Source organism: Pinus tabuliformis, chromosome X, assembly GCF_031772625.1.
Source record: "Pinus tabuliformis cultivar Carrire ecotype Pingquan chromosome X, CPIR1, whole genome shotgun sequence".
NCBI lineage: Eukaryota > Viridiplantae > Streptophyta > Pinopsida > Pinales > Pinaceae > Pinus > Pinus tabuliformis.
The window spans coordinates 289570421-289591308 of NC_142308.1; the positions used below are offsets into that span (position 1 = coordinate 289570421).

Here is a 20888-nt window from a genome sequence, read left to right on the forward strand (position 1 = left end):
GAATACCAGTAGGGATTTGAATGGTTGGTCCTGAAAGAGTCGTAACATTTATTGCCAGGGTTCACTTCCCCAAAAAAGTGTGACAGTTCAGCCCGCTGAAAAAACAGGATAGCAAGACGTTCATCAAATTTGCAATAAACAAGACTTTTTTTGAATTAATAAAGATGTTATTAATACCAGTAGGGATTTTAATGGTTGGTCCTGAAAGAGTCATAACATTTGTTACCAGGGTTCACTTCCCACAAAAAGTGTGACAGTTTAGCCCGCTGAAAAACCAGGATAGCAATAAGGCAACGTGAACTTCCACCTTGGTGTTAAATTTCTTGGGCTTGTTGGGCCGAACATTTCTTACCAGGGTTCTTTTCCCCAAAAAGGTGTGACAATTTAGTCCGCTGAAAAAGAAGGATAGCATTAAGGCAACGTGAACTTCCACCTTGGTGTTAGTTATTTATTGGGTTTGTTGGGCCGATCGAAGCTGGAATTAACAGAAATATCATTCTTGGGGCATGTCATTTCAGGGATTTTTAGGAAGAGCCCAACCAACGTGCGCTGAGAATTAACCCTGGGCTAATTGAAGTAAACTTTCACCAGCATATGGCAAAATCACAATATAATAAACAAAAATATTACTGTAATGATAATTGTCCCTCTTAAGATGATAAGAGGGTCGGCTTTGATTCCTAATATTATTACAGTGATGATTACTGTTAATCTAAATGTTGAGAAGACAGTGAGTTTGTGCTTTATGTGTGCACAGGGAGTGCAACACAAACCTTGAAACAATATATATTGAATATCATTATAATAATTCTTCAGGTTCTGTCGCATTGTTCTAAGTGGAAATCACCAAAAAACGAACAAATTAAATTAATGCCATTGAAATTCAAGAGCCCAAAGATTTTCAGGTTCTGTAAACATCCTACCTCTGGTCAAGTCTTGGTGCTATGAACATCACAACTTCGTATTGACCCTTTTAACTGGCAAACAGTTTCAAGCCCTTCCTGTTAGATCCTTACTCCTTCCATTGTTAAATGAGAGATGCGGTCAGATGCATTGAAGCTAATTAGCTTAACACGTTAGAAAGGGTTTACTCGGTCAAATCTCCATATAAAATTGACGACTCTTGGATGGTAATTCACCAAAGTATCCAAGTGAAAGAAAGGCTTGCAAAGTCTATTTTCATGAATTCCGTGGTCCACACTGTCAAGCTAAAGAATCAGTCAAAGACCTGCTTGGAATTGCAGGAAGGCAAAGAGTGTTTGGAATTGGTTGTATTTCTGGACTTTGGATTATATTTCCTGGTTTGATTCACTAGAAAATGGCCATGTGAGACGACCATATTTTGTAATCAAAAGTCACCCCGTTGGAATTTGGCAATGCATCATGTGGCGACTTTATTTGCCTCCTGGAAAACCAGATGTATTTGTCCCTTTTAATTTTCATGCCTTCTAAGAGAATTGGACTTTTTAGATTTATTGATTAAAGGCTTATTTATTACAAAGAGTGCAAGAGTCAATTGGGATTATCTCAGTGGTTGGGAAAAAGATTATTATTCTCCCTGCTCAGATTTGAATCCCTCTTAGTGACATGATAAGCTTTGATGTCATTGTGATGGCTTGAGTATAATTGTGGGCTCAACCTCACTATTGAATCCTTCTTAGTGACATGATAAGCTTTGATGTCATTGTGATGGCTTGAGTATAATTGTGGACTCAACCTCACTATTGCCTTTGGAGTGAGAGGGAGAGCTGGCCTAGTACCAGCGACCTCACTCCTGCCTTAGGGCTGAGAGGAAAGCCAATTTCTTTCGTTCGCAAAAAAACTAAAAAATTATAAAGAGCGAAAGAGGTCTCGTAATGTTAGCCATTTTATTGTTTTGCCCCACTAATGGGTTGGAAAAACTCTCTTGCAACATGCACTTCTATGTGTAATAAAATAAAATTAAAATACAAACATTCCGCCGAGATTGTTGGTGTTGATCACTAGTTGACGAAAAGATTGAAAATAAATATATGATAGCTATTACAAAATCCTTTGAATTTTCAGTGATTGATGATATTTGAATATTACATTTTGCTGAGTTTGTTGCTGTTGATCTTTAGTTGAAAGAAAAATGAAAATCAATATTTGAGAGATTCTACTACAAAATCCTATGAATTTTCAGTAATAGATGGATACTTGAATGTTACAAAAGGCCAACTGAATCCGTTGTAATTGAATAAATGAGGCACTTAGTCATCATTATCAGACATCCATGTCACCTACATGGCATAGAGCATTTACTTGTCAGGGTTTTCAGCCTGACTGTATCTTATGTTTCCACTATTGAGCACATGCTTTTATCATGAAATCTTACTTTGTTTTGCTGGTTTTTGTGGCAAGGAACCTGACCTTGCCCTTTCTTTTCGCTTCCCTTCATTTTCTGTGGCAGTCTTCATTTGTTTGATGGAACTCAGTAAAGATGCATTGCGCTGTACAGCTTGGTTTGCAGAAGTATTGGATGCCTTAGCAAAGGGGTTACTTGGCTTCTGAATAGAGTCATTGTGGCTTGCAGGCTGGACCTCTGCATCACCACTCTTTATATTTCCATTTTGTGCATCACAGCCCTTTGCTATAGCTTCTGAGGTATCTACTTCAATTTTTGTATCAGGCTTTGAAAACACTGGAGTGGAATGCTTTGGTTCGACTTGACGATTTGGAAGAGCGGGGCTATCACCAAGGTTTTCCTTGTATGAAACTTGTTTGACACTAATGGAAATTGGAGTGTCCATGTCTTGTGCCTCCGAAGTTAATCTCCTACAAGAGATCGTCTCCATATTTTCTTGAAGTATCTTCTCCTGCAAAAATCAGGTAAGTATTAACATAATGAGAACAGCTTAGACAGAATGCCCAACTGTAACTGGATCATGATCCAAAGGTGTTAAAAAACATTATACAATATTTTTTTTCCCTTTTGGGCTGGGGAAGCTTAGTGCTCAAACATAACTCCATGCTTGTTAGACTTTCATATTCTTACTGTAACTTAGAGATCAATTCCAACTCACCTCCAGTATAGTATTAAACCGTTCTGCAAGCATTGGGAGCTTCATAGCACTGACAAGTTTTATGGCACCCTGTAAAGACTTTTCCAATGATAATAGTCTTGCCAGCTCTGTTGCTCTAACCAATTTATCTCCTGAATAACAGAAGTTACATTTTTCTAGTCAGGCCAAAACATGCGCCAAAAGTCTATCATACCATCTTCAGTACTCTATGGTATCAAATGGCAACTCACCCTTGCAACAATTTGCTATAAGACGTAAAAGGCATCGATCAAGTGCAGCTTCCATTTTAAAAATGCTATCCTCTTCCATGTTACTTTCACGACCACATGCCACTGCATCTTCAGCTTTCTTTTGCATCTGCAGAGTTCATTTATATTGTGTTATACTAAACCACATTATTATTTTCAATCAAGATTTTTTGTTTTAACTCTAAACATTATGTATATAGCATTTCAGATATGCAACTTACCTGTGAAAGAAGTAAGCTGCCTCTAAGGTATTCATTTTCTAGGTCATCTGCTCCAAGATCAGAACATGCTAGAGGTAGTGACAAGTTCAGGACACTCAAGACTGGCTTTGGGGCTACCTGAGATGCAACCACATAATATCAATAGAGAAATTAACAGTGTCAAAGTTTACATGCATTTTCAAAGCAGCTCAAAGTTTTGAAAAGATGGGTTGCTTTTTTACCTGTGGATAGGTATCGGGCAATTTGCACACAACACAAAAAACCTGTGTACTGTTTAGCCCCACCATCCAGATACTTTCAGTCTCTGACTTTCTCTCTCTTGCAGCACTGGTTACAACATAAAAAAATTTCAAAAGCATAGCATGAATGTCAATTGTATTCTGGAAATTAAAAAAAATGTCTAACAGATCAAGCTCTCTCTCAATCTCCCATATTACACCGAAAATAATTTTGTACCTGAAAATTGGCACCCAGCAGCCATTGTAGTCATTGGTGAACACTCTTAAACTTCCCTGCATGTCCTGCCCAGTTAGGCTCCAAAAGTGGGACTTATGAAATTTGACTTACAGAACATGATGCCCCTAAGATCAGGGTATTTAGTAGTTCAATACCTCAGAATCATATGAACTCAATAAGCCTTCTTCACTGAATCCAAGCCATGTGAGATGAGAACGAGGGCTTAAAGGAAGCCGACCAGAGAGAGGGCAAGTTTTTTGAGAAATGTCATACACAGTGAAGCTGAGCACCTGCATACAAAGCCAGAGTGCTCAAGAATTTAAGATGCAAAATGGTGTTGAACATGAATTTATACATAGATGCTATTAAGTAAAAACACACACCAAACAAATTAATTTTACAATTTCTAGATAATACCTCTACCTGATCTCCAGATAAAAGAGGATTTGAAGCATGTGATACAACAACAAGGAGGTTCTCATGTCCTGCTGCAGTGACTACTGGCCCATCCATAGAAAGAACAAATTTCTGTGATAGGACACAATATATAAATTATATAGACAATAGCCTACCAATTATCAAAGTAATAAGCATCTCAGTTACAAGAAAAAAAGCACAACAAAATCTAGGTCAAACTGAGTTGTAGTGTGATCCTGCTTGAGGAACGACGATATAATCTGTCATTTAGAACATGTGTTGTAATCAACCAAAGGTTTGAATTTGGTTCAATTGATGTCTTATCTCAATCCAAATTCAATGGCAGGATTTGTCTTGTATAGGCAACACTTAATTAGAAAATCTGGATGTGATCCAGCCACAGAAACCTAGGATTCAAGCACCTTGAGGAGTTTGAGCATACCCTCCTTTTGACCATCAACCATGCCTTGTTGCTCAACTGCACATGCATTGATCATCAACCTACATCTCTTAGTGTAAGCCATGCTCCTGGAGTTCTTGAACCAGGGCTTGTTGGACTGATGATCATCATTTAGATCAAATATAATTATTAGCAGATGATTAGGGAGATGATATCACTTCAATGGAGCAATGGCGTCGAGGATAAGATTAATTTCTGGCAGTTAACGCCCTATTGTTGCAATTCAAGCTGGCTAGGAAAGAAGAAAGCCTTTGTCACAGGATGATAAATCCTTTTGTTGTTTAACAGATTTGTAAAGCAAGAATGAAAAAAAAAATGTATGTTCACACCAATGATTAAATGGGATTATCTGGACTAGACAGTGGGTACTAGGATTATCTGTTCGATAGAGATCTAAGGTACAGATTTGTGAATGTCTCTTCTCAATAATACAAACGTAATCTCAAATAACAAAATAGAAGTGAACATCTGCATCATATCCCTATATAACACAACAATTTAATCAATATCTGCCCAAACCTGCAAGCCGCCCTCTGAAAAAACCCGAAGGAAATTAAGACTTGTCACTGCTGCAACCCAACCTGAACCAAGAGCAACAGCTTTCACCTCCTCTCCCATTGGAAATCGCATGGACCACTGGATTAACAAAGAAAACATATTAAGTGACTTACTGGTGACAAGCTACCTAGCCACTTTCATGACTGTAGTAAAGAGAAGCCACACACCTCACTATTGTTCGCCCAACTACTGAAAGGTCGATACATGAGTGTACTAGGATTCTTCTCGCCCTTCTGTGGACTCCCAAAAACGCTCCCACTTTCACTGAGGGAGGCCATGGTGAAACCAAAATAGTCAGTCATGGAGGGCACACGACAACCTCTCCCAATATCATGGAAGTCAACCTGCATTAAAAACGTTGAGTGAGCAAACATCTACTATACTCTAAAATATCAACACCGCTATGGGGCACAAATATCTAAATAAATAAATATTACAAGCATTTGTGCAATGTGGACTCAGCTTTCTTAGACATAGAACTATGCTATGAAACAAAGAATATCTGATATATGGCTTACCTCTATTAGGCTTTTGCCCCACTTTGGTCACTAAGTAAACAATGAGTCCCTATTGCATAACCATATAATTGCAACTATGCTATGAGAAATCTCTTCTGTTTTTCCCAGCTATCATGATGATAGGTGTTTTAGGTGCAAATAAGAGATCTGGTCAATATCATCATCATGCATGGTGGCTCTCTGTTGTCCCTCTCCTTCCAAATGTGAATGTGTTCATCGGTGTGTGGCAGACCAGCAACAGCAACATAGAAGCCTATTCCTTTGAATTATTTGTTTTATATATTTTCATCAAGGATTCTACATCACTTTGACATACCCTAGTTCTCATAGGCAAGTTTTCAGAGTAGATTGTCATGAGATTTCAGTACAAGCTGCCCAAGACCCCAATTTTATAAATCAATCTAAATCTTCAGTTAGCCCACCCTATCGAAAGATTTTTATCATGGAATCAGTCACTCACATAGACAATAATAGAGAGTGATTTTGCAAGAAGATACCCCATGCATGCAACTGGTACACTTCTCACTCCTGAGAAAATCATAGAGTGATAGAGGGACTGATTTTGCAAGATGGGACACTTCTCACTCCTGAGAAAATCAGAGTGATAGAGGGACTGAATTTGCAAGATGGTACATTTCTCACTCCTGAGAAAATCATTTGCAATGATGTCACTAGAACAAGTACATATATACAAATAGTAGATCAGGCATGAGAAAGCATGGGATAACCTAACAATTTGCACAAGTAGAAGACAAGCAAATACTTCCCAGATCAATGGATAACCTGTTTTTTTTTCTTTCGATAATCACCCACTCTATCTAGCTAGGAATTAAGAGCAGAGCTTTCAACCCAACTTCAATCTGGCAAGGTAAGAAGCTTCATTTTTGAAAGAAGCTTCTTACCCTGCCAGATTGAAGTTGGGTTGAAAGCCCTGCTCCCAATTCCTAGCTAGGGTAAGAGATTCATTTACCGGAAATGAACCGCGCAAAGGAAAGGCACTTACATTCATTATGGTGATGAAAGGTCTCACCCTAGCTAGAAGTGTTGGTCCTTCACCTAACTTCATTAAAATGATCACTCTTGATTTCAGGTTACCTAACTCCAGACCATGAACTAGATCTATGTATTTTATATTGAAAACTATTTTTTTCTTACTTCGTTAGAGAACACGCTTTGAAAATTGTACTCGACGTAAGAAGGACCAGGTAGAAAACATGCTCCAACTATTGGAGAATATAACGTGGTTTGGTATAATCCTAGCGCATATCTTTCTTTTTTTTAAACTGATTTTGTTGCAAAATGCTCCATTTTTTCCACATGTTACTTTGTTCTTAAATCTCCTTATACAAGTGACTAGAAATTGGAGAAACTGTGACTTTACCTCAATATGAGAAAAGCCATCAGTATCAAAGGTGATAACACTTCCAAGCATGTTATAAGCAAGAAAATTCCGCTTTCCAGATTGCCGCTGCGTTGCACCAGGCTGAAACGCCTCTTGCATTGCTGATTTTAATTTGAAGGACTCGTGACCACTCTTCAAAGCCTTAGCGTTGCTCTCTTCTTTGCCTTTTTCAACTTTAACAGAAGGCTTCTTCTGTAAGATCTTCCTTGGAATCTTACCCATTTCATCATCGTCATCGTCGTCATTTATTATCTCATTCAGGCTTCCAGATACACTATCTTCCAATTCCTCTTCATATCTAGCCATCAAGGGCTCTTCATCTTCCATGTTATCGTAGCGCTCTGCACCGTCTGCAGGGGACTTCATATGAGATGCAATAGGTGATTCCCATACCCCAAATCTGCCCAATACATCAATCACCGCCAAGGCATTGTCACTGGGCTTCCAGGCAACTGAACAAATTGGGTTGTCAAAACGTTGCTTATCAATATCCTGCCTCCTATCGGCATCCCAAACCATGACCTGCCGATCAGTCCCAGCTGTGGCAATATACTTCCCATTAGGCGACCAGGCCAGAGAACAAATAGTATCTGAATGCCCACCTTTAAGGCTGAAAAGCTTCTCTGCAGTATCCCTGTCATACATTGAAACCTCACTCTTCCTGCCTGGGACAGCCAGCATCTCACCATCAGGACGCCAGCTGATTTGATTTAAACTCGTCGGATTGGAGGTCGTATTGGGTGCAATCTTTTTCAATGTATGTACAGGTTTCCCAGTTGAAAGCTCCCAATATATGACAGTGCCATCACTGTCTGAAGATGCCAAGAACTCGTTTTTCGGATCGAAAGAAATACTAGTAACGGGGCCATTGTGGCCCTTCAGCACCCTTGCAATGGAATTATCTATGGTGCTAATTAGCTTAATGCCTTCATCGTCACCTGCAGCAGCTAGTAACTCACCAGACTTGTTGAAGGCCAGAGATCGTATTGGCAGAGTAAACCGTGTTACATTGCTCTGAAACTCACCCCCTGAAACAGAGAGAAGCTAATTTAGAATCAAAATGCAAGCCATAGAAAACACACAAATATAAAAAAACTTTTTCCTAAATGGCCAGTCTGCAAACACAACATATTTATAATTTTCTTAGGGCTACGCATAACTGAATTGCTCAATCCTAGAAACAAAGCCTTAAAAAGACAAAATATCAGTCAATTTTTCGTTACTTCCCTATCTTGATTCAAAAAGGTCTTATAGGCCAGGTAGATCTAACCTGGATAAGAGTAGAGCTTAACAGAGTGATCGACGGATCCAGAGGCAAGACTTCTCACATTGGAATTTATGGCGAGGGCAGTGACTGCATTCTTGTGATGGCGAAGAGTGATGGGTTTAGAGGATGAGGATGAAGGATAAGAATGGATGAGAATGGTATTATCGGCTCCTGCAGTGATGAGATGCTTGGCATGCCAATCCCATAGAACGCAAGCTACTGATGTTTCGCCATCATGATTTTGATGGGCAGCTTGCATCTGGATTGTTTTGCCCTTCATCATTGATCTTGCTCTCCTGCTGCTGCTGCTTCTTTTCTTCGATCAGTGACAGTTGCTTTGTATCATCTTTCAGGGTTTTGAACTTTCGACCTGGCTGGTATTGTATTGTATTTGGCTAAGAAATGGCGGGAGCCACTTTTTGGGCGGGGAATTTTGGATTTTGCCTCGCGGGAGTGGGTGATATTAATTTTGAATAAAAGGTCAAGGACATTTAAAAACTGCACGGGATGAAGAATGCATAGCTTAATTAAGTATCCAACCGATAAAATTAAGATTATCTATCACCGTGGAGAACCCTGGTTTATAAGATAAACTAAATTTCGCGGGATTTATACGAAGCATTATGTTATAAGCTGATTGAGTTTGACAATATAATATTAAATTAATAATTACAATTATATAAAGACGTTTGCCAACTATGCAGTAAGTTGGTAAGAGGATAAATTTATTAACATTATATATATATACATATATGTATATATATATGGGATGTGTTCTGTGTTCTGATTATAATTAATCAGATTAATAAAATTTAGATTAAGGGTGGTAGATGCGGGGTCTTAATGAATAAGTTGAGAAAGTGTACCCATGGAGCATGGACATTGCCTCAAATAATTAAGCAAAATGGCATTCTTTATGTTAAAAAATAAAGTTATTTAAAAGTTTTTCAATTTATAAATTAATAATCATCGGGAACTTTAACAATGTTATTCACATTTGAATCTTAGCACCAATACAATAGATCTAAGGCTACTCCTTATGCATAAAAGGATAAGTCTCTGTTTAAATTAATTTTCAGAGCTCAAAGCCTTTCATGTCTTTCAAGAGATAAAGATCTCGGCATATGCTTTGGCTAACCAAGCAACAAGGAGGCCACCCAAAACCCTATGGATAAATGGAACTACTCTCCCCATTTGATCCCATGGAGGCCCCCCAAAATCCTATGGATAAACAGAAACACATTAATCTATCTAATACCATGGAAAAAGGTTGGAGAACACATGATGATCAGTAGTCATGTAGGAAATCATATTCAAAGTCAAGTGGATCGAGGTTTATGTCACATGAGTGACCACACATCCTCCCAATTGCAAAAAGCTAACAATTATGCCACCACCCTCATTTTGTGTGAGCAATATGGGATAGTACACTCTAAGCATCAACACAATAGGGTAATTAATGTGTTCATGGGAATTGTGAAGTTGTAGGCTCTACGAGATCTTGAATTGACAGTGTGCAATCATGAATGGTGTTAGGATGACTTGATTCATTTGTGTAAGATCAGAGCCTTCGTTCACTAATTCGCATGGTTCGATAGATAAATTAATATGGTCCTTGCCTGGGAATCTAAGCCTTGCCCTCGTCTTAATTTATTTTTGGATATTGTTTTCTGGTGATGCGACTTGGGTTCATAGTAGAATTTGGTTACTACAACTCCAATCCTTTGGTCGAAGTTGGTAGAGGACTGCGATCAAAGGAATGTCTATGTGGATTGTGGAAAAAGATGGTGGCTCATGAGGGGACGGGAAAGGACAAGTAGCAAAGCAGAATGAAAAGTTTTAGGAGCTTTCAAGAAATAGTGTATGGCACTTAGCTTGCGTACGAACCAACTGACCACAACTCTTTCAACCACCATGGAGATCATGGAAGAGCATAGGACACTAATCCAAAGACAAAGTGATGAGATAAAAAAACCAACTGAAAACAACTCTTTCAACCACCATGGAGATCATGGCAGAGCATAGGACACTAATCCGTAGATAAAGTAATGAGATAAAAAGCCCGCAAAGACAGTTGGAAGAATTGCAACTAAAAGAAGCTTGGCCCTCCATGTCAACAACACCTCTGACATCATATGTTAACTTGGCATATTGATAACTTGTGGCTTAACTCGACCTGAATATCCTAGCCCTGGTAATTTTGGAGATAAGGGAAGTTATGGCTAGTAGCGATGTAGGTTATATTTGATATGATGGTGAAATTTTGTAAAATTGGAGAAGCCTTTTATAGGATATATACATATAGACTCCATGGATTTTTGGTTTTCTCAATTGGTTGAGGAAAAATGCCAATAGCAAGCCACTTGTAGGGAAGCATATGAAAAATTTGGCCATGCAAGCACTACTTTGTACTCTTTCTATGTGTTTACACAACGTTTGCTAATATAATTCATTAATCATTATTAAAGAAATAAATATATGGATCGTGGATTATTGGTTTTAACGATATTGTTAATTGATAATTTTAAGATGACTTGTTTCAATTTTACTTAGATACCTTTAAATAACTTAATTTTGTGTTTAAAAAGCATTAAGAAAAGTGTTCCAAGATTACCATAATTTTGATGACTAGTGGAATGTTAGGAAGGTCATTATTGTGACTAATATTTTGAAGTTGCGATTTAAAGTGAATATATTTAAGGCACTTTAAAAGAAAGTGTTTTTTGCCTTCAACCCTTAGTATCGCAAAGATGACACATCCTCATGGAGTTTTAGGAATCTGTTTCTAATACTTCATTTTTAATAAATTATAAAGATGTGAATGTTATAAATATTTTGAAATGGTTCAATCTATCTAGTATCACAAAGATGACACATTCTCAAGGAATTTTAGGAATTTGTTTTTATTACTTCATTTTTAATCAATTATAAAGATGTGAATGTTATAAATGTTTTGAAATGGTGTAGTCTATCTATTAGACATTTTGGATTTTTTTCGTTGGAATCTAGTTATACAATTTTTTGTGAGATTGTGATTTTTCATTATTTAAATTGCGTTTTTGAATGCATAAAGGGATTAGTGTCTTAAAAACCCCTGGGGCACTCGGATTTGAACAAATTTTTGTCGGCTTTCGAGCAACCAAAAAATCTGCACCAAAAATGCCCAAAATGTCTAATAGTTAGACTATACTTTTGAAATCAAGGCTTAATAAATGCAATTATTCTCCACTTTCTTAGTATCATGATACTATGTATTTTTTCCATCATGTTTTAAGTTTTGTCAATAATCTAATACTACAAATATTTATAGAGCTCATTTTTTTCGTTGAACTAGTTCCAATAAAAATATATTTTTTTATATTTTATGTTGAGGTTAATAATCTCTTTATAAAACTTTAATATATTTTATTTCTTGTTTTGTAATTATATCACAATTTCTCTTTGAATTTAATTGTAACGATGTTTTTAATGATATCGATAGTTTGTGGGATCAATAGCAATAATGTTTGTAGAGATTTTTGCATTTGAATATTCCTTCTTCGTGGCGATCAGAGAGGCTTCTCTAAAATTATTGGGGAAGGGGATCCATAGCCCCTCTGCACACGATTGCAGGCAACTAGCATTTGAAGGGAGGCTTGGAACAAATTCAAAATATTTTCCCTCTCCTTCCATTCATTATCCCTTCACATCTTTGTCATTATGGTAATAAACTAGTTGGTTGATTAACCAACAAAGGCCTCAATCATACTAGCAATCCCCTAGATGTTGATTGGATTTCATTTTATTCTCATCCCCTCGAAGATCAGTGTCTAAATTTATCCCTTGATGATTGCCCCTCCCTAGATGGAGTGTCATCCACAAGCCACCCATGTGAAACCGATAGAGATAACATGCCATCTCACTTTGCAACTCCTGAGGATAACACACTTGGCTGCCTCCTATCTAATCTACTGTGTGCAAGGTTTTAATGGCACGAAGGGGGGGCTTTGGGAAAGGATGGATGTTGAAGTAATGTTTCCCTTCAAATCGTTTGTTGATTGTAGAGTGCCCTTGTACCATGCCTCCAACATGATAGGATGTTCGATGGATAGCCTCAAGGATCATATCACTAAGCTAAACAAAAGATTAGCTATCTTGGCAAAAAAATGGTTGGTTAATACTTTTTTGAGGCAAAGAATGAGAATAAAGATTTGGATTCTTAGGTTCATGTCTATTTCTTATTTTGGTTTTAATAAAACATTGCCTCATACTTGGGCTAGTTGTAGTTAATGATTTTTATATTAATTTACTTGATACAACAAGAATTTCCTTGCTCTTACATAACTTTGTTTAGAAAAGCACTAACAAATGAACAAAATCTCTATTATTGTGTTACTAGTCGGATTTTCCAAGTGAGTGGTCAATAGTTTTTGCCATATTATTTTTTGATATGATTTAAAAAAAAAAAAAATTGCCAAGGTTACAATAATAATAATGATATCAATATTTTCTAAAATCTGTCCTCCTTTAGTTTCTAATAATTCAATTGATAATGAGCCTTTTTATGCCTTGCTCTATTAAATCTAAGTTACTTAAAGAAACTTACTATTCTTCGTGTAACCTCCTTATTAGGACAACCCTCAGGAAATCCTTAATTGAGAAAAAATACATTCACAAAACCTCAATCGACATAGAACACTTAATTATAGCTTCATCAAATTTGATTAATTCATATAAATAATTTAAATGAAAAAAAATGTAAAGGGGAAAGGAGAAAATATTTTATAATCATATAATATATTTCAAAACTTTTCAAAAGAAGTCAAATCTTGTTGGTACAACTAACTTGTGAGGGATTGAGAAGACACCAAAAAATCTAGGCATGCTAAATGTTGGTGTGGTCCAAGCCAAGTGTAATCCCTAGGTGATTTTGACACCGTAAATGCCCCTAAGTAACACTTTATTAAACCATAGGATAATCATGAAAGCCATAGACAAATGAGCCAATATATACACTCAAATAAACATACAAAAAAAACAAATTACACACAAAGCAACAAACAATTGCCAGTTAGTCATCACAATGTATACATGACAAGCAACATTAAATCCTCGACCTAAACCAATGCCATACCATCAATATAATCTAGATTGACAATTGAAATCATACGTCATCACCTTATGAAAATATAACCAGATCATCAATGTCTGATGTCAATGTCTGATGTCCTCAAAAGTCAAGGTAAGACCTAAAGTGTGTATCTCACAGTCAAGGTAAAATAGGAAACTACATACACACCGCTTTAAATTAAGCTTCATCCCAAAGTTTCAAAACAAGAAGGAAATTGATGACATCTCGCATTATATTCTCCCTGGAAATGGCACCAAGAGTATATTCTTCTTCTTTAATCATAAATCATCTAACTAGATGATAATGAGTTATAAGTTACAATTAATTAATATAATTTACTTGTAATTTTTTTCCCTTATGATATCCACAATTACTCAATTATTACCAATAAAAGGATCTAATATCATTTAGCTAAATAAATGTATGAAAATCATTAGGAAATCGCCCTCACCCTTCTAGCAATATATATATATATGATCCAACGTCTTTAGAGTATAGCTTAGCTAAATGTTGTCATATATTCAGATTTCATAGCATAATGCTTCTATGGCCTCTACACAACATCTAGAGTACTTGATGTACTGACTTCAAGTTCTATAGCCTTCTCTTTTAAGGCATTGTTGTTATCAAAGAGAATGTAATATTCCCTAATGACAATTCTCATAGTCATGTCTTCTTGACAAAAAAATTGATTTATTATTGATAGGAAAGAACAATATTTGTCAATTTAGGAATCGTTAAAAATATGAACTAAGTTACAAGGTAATGATCATACTAAATTTCCAATTTGGTATATAAACTTTTCCTGATAACAGTAGACTAGTTGTCCTCTGTGGAATAAAATTTAAACATGAATTAAATGTGTTATACAGTCTTAAAATTCAAGGATAACAATATTCACTTAAGACCTACGAATAGTTCATTAATTTAGTAGAGGTAAGGAAGGTGGATTAATAATTCAAGTACCATTAACAACATATACTTTATAAATTCTAATGTAAGACCTAAACAAAATATACCCTAACAATAATAAGTGTCCATATTACTACCTTGATGACTTGCTCCCCTCAGAATAATGTAAATATTATTATATTTTAAAGCAAGGAATCCCCGTGATTATGACAATGAAACCCCCAATTTCCAAGGATGAAGTTTTTCTTCAAATTATAATTTTTTTGATTCACTAATACCAATATGTAATTAAATTTTGAAAGCTAGCCTTAACATTTAATATTTCCTCTTATGGTCTAGCATAATGTTGTTGGTTCTGTTTGACCTTGATTCACCATTTAACAAGAACTTTTCTTTTTTTGTTAATAGGAAAGAGTATTTGTATTGTATAATTTTGCGCCTCATTCGCAACAAATACATCAGGGCTTACAAGGCTAATTCATCAAAAATTTCCAATTGTTTTCTCATTTTCAATAGGAATACATGATTTTCCTGAGGAGAATATATATGAGCAACAAAAAGAGGGGTTTTGTAGGTGAATACCTTACAAAACTACTCCAATAAAACACAAAATTTACAACACATAACGCTACTAATTGATTATGAAATATTTCATGACAACTTTTTTGCATGCATGTGTTTCCTCGAGGTTACCACAAAGTCACTTGGGCCCCCCAATTTTCTACTTTTATATTTTCTCGTAATTACTAATTTAACTAAAAATAATAATAGACTTCATCCGCCATTAGGGAATTATAACAATCATGATTTGGTCATTAATATTTAACTCGCCTATCTTCAATTTACACCTGTCATTAGCATACTTGTTTGCTTCTCAGTTAAAGTCTATTAGGACATGGAAATATGCTTTGGATGGGATATCTTCCGCAATTTTTTTGATTTTTTTCATGATTTTTCCCATGGATTTCTCTTTTGCGAGGTATCCTTTGACCAAATGATGCAGGGTTAAGAGAAAATGTCTCATAACCATCAATGTGTCCACCTAATGTGCTTTGGATAACAAAAACCCTTGGTAGAGACCATATATCTCTTCTTGATTATTTATCACATGACCAAAACCCCATGGTTACCTGAACACTTTGTCCTCCTCAGAGCCTCATAGTACCCTTCCCCCTCCTACCACCCTTACCATTTAACAAGAACTTATGGAGCCACATTTCCCTAAATTTATCATATTGCTTTAATTATTTTATCTACTAAAGACCTCCTTATTTTTATTTTAAGTATTCCTCCCACATCTTAACTTTTAAGTATTCCTCGCATATCTTAACTCATTTAATGTTTTTCACCAATAAAGAAAGTTTGACATATGCCATATATTTAATGTTCATAAAGAGTTCCTTTACATTTAGATATGTAAAAAAATTGTGTATAGATCATGGTGAATTCTATGAGCTTACGTTTAAAAATTGTAATTTCTACTACATTATACTTGACAGTGTTATAAGTAGGCATGAGTCATCAAGAAAGAGAGAGTTTTAATTCCATAATTGAGTGGATGAGTATTAAAAAATGATTAATATAAATGTTCAATCATACTATATATAAAAATGATATTTTCTTATATCCATTATTAGGATGAAATTTAAATATTTTATCATTTATTAATAATAGAATAATATGTAAAATCTAAATATTTTATCATTTATTAATGATAGAATAATACCAATACCATAGACTTGCTCTCAATAATATCAATACCATAGAATTTTGCAAACCCTCAATAATAACAATACCATAGAAATGTTGCAACCTATGTAAAGTGATACATTATGAAATATAGCCACAACTAATTTTATATTTTCTATTCTTATAACATACCATTTTATTATTTATTATTTTTATTTTTTGTGGTTCGCGGACTTTGGAGATCAGTGAATGCTACGTCTATGAAATATTTGTACAAGGAAAATCCACCAAAGGGATCACTTCATGTTGGCTCAACCACAAAACTTGACCCCAATGGCATCAAGAGAATTGAACACATGATCGTTCTATAGCAAATGTGCTTTAACGATGGTGACCCGACCAATTGAACTAACCCTCAAAAGCTAACATACCAATTATTATGATTATGATAACATTTATTATTTATTTATATAGGCAAGTTATAATTCCTTAAAACATAAAATGTAAAACTAGTTTTATAAAAAATATACTAATTTATAGAACCATTTATGAAGTTCTTCCAATTATATTTAACTTTAATATTAAATTAGCCCTTTTTAATTGTATCCAAAACATATGAAAACATTATATATATATATATATATATATATATATATATATATATATATATATATATATATATATATTGTAAGCTTGGTAGGTCCCTTTTTTCATTAATATATAAAAAGAAAGTTACATCCACATATATATTGTTAGGTGGCCTCAACTTGCCTAGAGGGAAACCAAGTCTGTCGGCCACCTAACAACGTGATATGCCATCCAGTAACAAAAAATACCAAGTCTTTCTAACCAAGCTAAATAATTCAGATTGTCTTTGCATTGCCTGAATTCTATATACCTAAAAACATAACTATCAGCATATTGAAAACTAAATGCTTCCCGCATATAGAAAAGAAAAGAAAACTGAGAGACCAACTATCAAACTACTCTGCACCATCAGCAGACGCAGAATCCACCAGAGCCAAGTCCTTAGCATTGGATTCTGGGAGATATGTCTGTGGGAGAATACAAGGAAGATGTTCTTCAATACGTTGAAGTCGGCCATCCTACTTTTGCATCTGAAACTAGAGCTTCTGAAATTCCTGTTTGTAGTCAGGAAAATCCTGTACTGCTGCTGCCATACCCACAAAAATATGTTCCAAATATTTTTCCAAGATACTCTTCATAGACCAATACAAGAATAGAGTTTGTTTAAATTGAGTGATGCAGCCTCAGGTGTTCCCTGGGTCTGACACCATAGCACTCAAGTCTTCCACATCGATTTTTATCGTATCGGCTTGCCTGTTCAAATATGCTTCCCATTCTTCCATTAACTGCCAAATTTCTTCCAACGTGCCTTCATGATAGGTTGTAGCCGCATCATTTATGATGCTAAAAACTGGCTTTCAACCCCGCATTCTACCCCTAGAGGACCTGGGATTTCCTACCGCTGAGGCCCCCCTGGTTCTTCTACCGCAACCCCTCAAGGATGGGCTTCTTGCCTTTGTTGTCACCGACCGAACCATTACCTTACGCCTACACTTTTTGTGGAGGTTGTGACTAATCTAGTTACTTGCATAGGTGGTAGCCCGAGCCCAGAAGCTCCCAGATTCTAGAAGACACTACCGCCCTGCACACATGCCATAGAAGAAACATGAACCAATAATTTCCAGTATAGAACCTGAGGGATTTCCCCCCTCCTCTTCCATTGCAAACATACCTTACTAACCGACCCAAACAAAGATGCGACCCCCATTTCCAAGAGCCAACTAACATAATAATCGATAATTGGTATGGACAAAACACAAAATCTTAATCCACAGAAACAAACCATGTTCCCAAACCAAAGGTGAGGCACAAACATATGCTAGAGACAATGCCCATAAGGGCAGAGACCATAGAGCCTGTAGAGATAGAACCCATAGAGATTAACTCTGCTCCAATACATCCAGAGGAAAAACCCCAACCTTCCCCAAGGAAATTCAAAAATACATAACCCATAAACAAAGTTGAGACCTACCATTTCCAAAGCCCTTTCGATGTTGGGTCGAGACAACAAGTGATCCCAGAGACGGACCCTAGAGAGAAGCTCCCAATATAACCCCATCCTGGACAGAAAAATCCCAAAAACAACAAAAACAAAAACAATATCAGGCGATTGGACTTGCTTCAGATGCCATACAAATGCATGAAAATGCATGGATCCCCTCTTCCTTTGAAACCTTGCCGGTTCAAAACCATACAATCCCAATTCCATCAAACAGTTCAACCGATGCATGGAGGAGAGAAAAAGATGGTAGACCACATACCCGTTAACCAGTGGGGAGAACCCAATATTGCCACCTCGCCTACTCCTGCGTCGATCCATAGAGCCCAACACCACCACCCTTCAACAATCCTTTACCATACACTACATGAGTACTGACTTCCCTCGTAGAGCAACTTACTAATTTCCAAAACGCAATGGCGTTGTCACCTTCAGCAGGAACCTTAATCCTCACATGCATGTAACCACCACACCATATGCCTCAAGCATTTGGAGGGTGGTGGGTTTGTACCTCGAGGAGACCCCATTAATTCACCATGATGGCAATGCCCTCCAACTCACACCCTAATCGGGGGTGGAAACTGTTGGACACCTAATCCTCAATGGATTAGTGTGGAAGCTGAATGGACAAAAGAAGTCCAAGAGACCTTGGGATGTGAAACCCAACGGTCATATAATGTACTATAAATGTATATCATTTTTCAATAAAAATTGTACTTGCATGTTTTATCTTTCATATCTCTCTTGCTGTCCATGTGTGTTTAACATGGTATCAGAGCGGGCGATTGCTGGTCCTGCTCCAATTTGAGCCACTTGTTTTGTGGTCTCTATATATATGTCAGTTCTGCCTTTTTCCTAATCAAAATTGAGCAGAATTGTCACCTTGTAAAGCGTTTTACTGTGTGCAGACCTGCCAGTTCTGCCCATTACCTGTGACGCTCCATTAATTTTGTCTGCCATACTTGCACTCTGTCTGCCACACCTGCGCTGCCCTGACATATTCTATTTATAATTCCTGCGCCCTGTTCAGTTGAATACGCTCAGACTTCAAAACCGTTTCATATTCTCTGCAAACTGGGCTCTGTCCATAATTAACACATCTGTCCTGAAATAGTTTGCCACTGCCTTTGTCCTGAGCGCTGCTCTGCCTCTGTCCATTGCCTGACCAGATATAGCGCTGCTCTGCCTCTGTCCATGGCCTGACATGCCCAGATATGCGTTGGTGCCTCTATGCAGACCTGTCCAAGCACATTTTGCTCTCTGCGCTTCTATGAATATCAGTTTCACTCTCTGTCTCTCTTACATCCATCGTAACAGTATTTTCAAGTGCGTTTTGCTGTCCAATCCCTTTATTCCTGCTTCCTTCAAACGATCCCAGGTGCCTACAACGGTAAGAGGGCTGTGAGCTTGAACAGGATAGTGATCGAATTCCGCCTGATCGAATTTCTTATCTGTATACTGCATGAAATCGCAGAGTCGCCTTCTTCATCGAGTGTCATTTCCTTGTGCTGCAAAGAATAGGCTTCGGCTCCTCTTTAATTAATACAATCCTCACTCGCCAAAGAAGCCTTGATATCCGCCTCTGCAGCCTGGCTGGTGCACGATCCAATGAATCAATTCTTTCGTCGAGAATGAGAATAAGAAGCTCACGCTGGCCATTCTCTTCTGGTTGTATAGTATCAAGGCAAATCGCACAGATGCAAGAGTCATCCGCATTTTGAAAAGCTGCAACATTGGGAGTATCAGACTGTTTTCCCTCATCCTGCACCGTTTTTCCTGCAGCCGCGTTGGATGAGCAAGCATAAGAGTTATCCAGGGAGGTGATAAAGCACTTATCCATGTCCAGAACGCCTTCCATTAATGCGATTCTAGAAAGATTTGTTCTGGAAAAGGACGACCTCGCACGGCCTGGTGAAAGAAATCCGATCTTTTGATGATGTATTTGACCTGGAACGGATATCAAGAGCTCCTCCCCCAGAAAAGAGAAGCCTCGGCTCGTCCAGGTAACCCAATGAGATAGGGTGAAATGACGCGGCTCTCATGGCAGTCCAGATTTATGCAGATCCGCCTTCAAATCTCAATTCCATCACTCTTACGATAGGTCAATCAAGTCAGGCTGAAAATGAAACCCTATGCCTTATTTCAGAAACCCACAACGACAGGATTGAACTAAAACAAGAAGGTAGCAGTCGAGATTCTATCTGTGAATAAGTTGTTGAAATGAAAAGGCCGCGATTGGATCAGCTGCTTGTAGCGGTCCAACGTAGATGGTGAAGTTAACACATGAATTGTGCATTATGTAAGTGAGCTGAACTCATTCTTCACTAGCGTGCTGGTTCTACCTTCAGAAGTGCTCGAACTGTTTGTACTTCAACTGTAGATTGTGGAAGAAATTCATTTTTTCTTGCAAAGGAGTGTTGTTTATGCATGGAGGAAATCAACCAGAGATGTGGCTTCATCCGTAATCTGCTCAACAACGAATAATACCATTTTTATGGGT

The 20888-nt window shown here is 37.0% G+C and overlaps 1 protein-coding gene across 2 annotated transcripts; it reads right to left on the reverse strand.

Annotated features, from left to right (window-relative positions):
* Window positions 1-2204: 2204 nt before the first annotated feature.
* On the reverse strand, window positions 2205-8963 carry LOC149139541 (protein ENHANCER OF LHP1 1-like). Of its 2 annotated transcripts, none has more exons than XM_089447291.1 (12): window positions 8595-8963; window positions 7304-8352; window positions 5572-5748; window positions 5366-5482; window positions 4393-4497; window positions 4125-4259; window positions 3970-4025; window positions 3735-3840; window positions 3514-3630; window positions 3275-3401; window positions 3045-3175; window positions 2205-2837 (listed from the first exon to the last, which is right to left on the reverse strand). In XM_089447291.1, exons 1-12 carry the CDS (start codon window positions 8872-8874, stop codon window positions 2343-2345), a joined length of 2895 nt encoding a protein of 964 aa, XP_089303417.1. In that variant the 5' UTR covers window positions 8875-8963; the 3' UTR covers window positions 2205-2342. The 2 variants fall into 2 exon arrangements, with proteins under 2 accessions (XP_089303417.1, XP_089303416.1); XM_089447290.1 differs by having other exon boundaries at window positions 4387-4497.
* Window positions 8964-20888: the final 11925 nt, after the last annotated feature.

Coding starts and splice junctions, on each gene's coding strand:
- LOC149139541 (XM_089447290.1), bottom strand. CDS start 8,874: ATGATGAAGGGCAAAACAATCCAGATGCAAGCTGCCCATCAAAATCAT. Junction 4,260..4,386: donor TATCTGGAGATCAGGTAGAG/GTATTATCTAGA, acceptor CTTTGTATGCAG/GTGCTCAGCTTCACTGTGTA. Junction 3,402..3,513: donor GCAGCTTACTTCTTTCACAG/GTAAGTTGCATA, acceptor TGAACTCTGCAG/ATGCAAAAGAAAGCTGAAGA.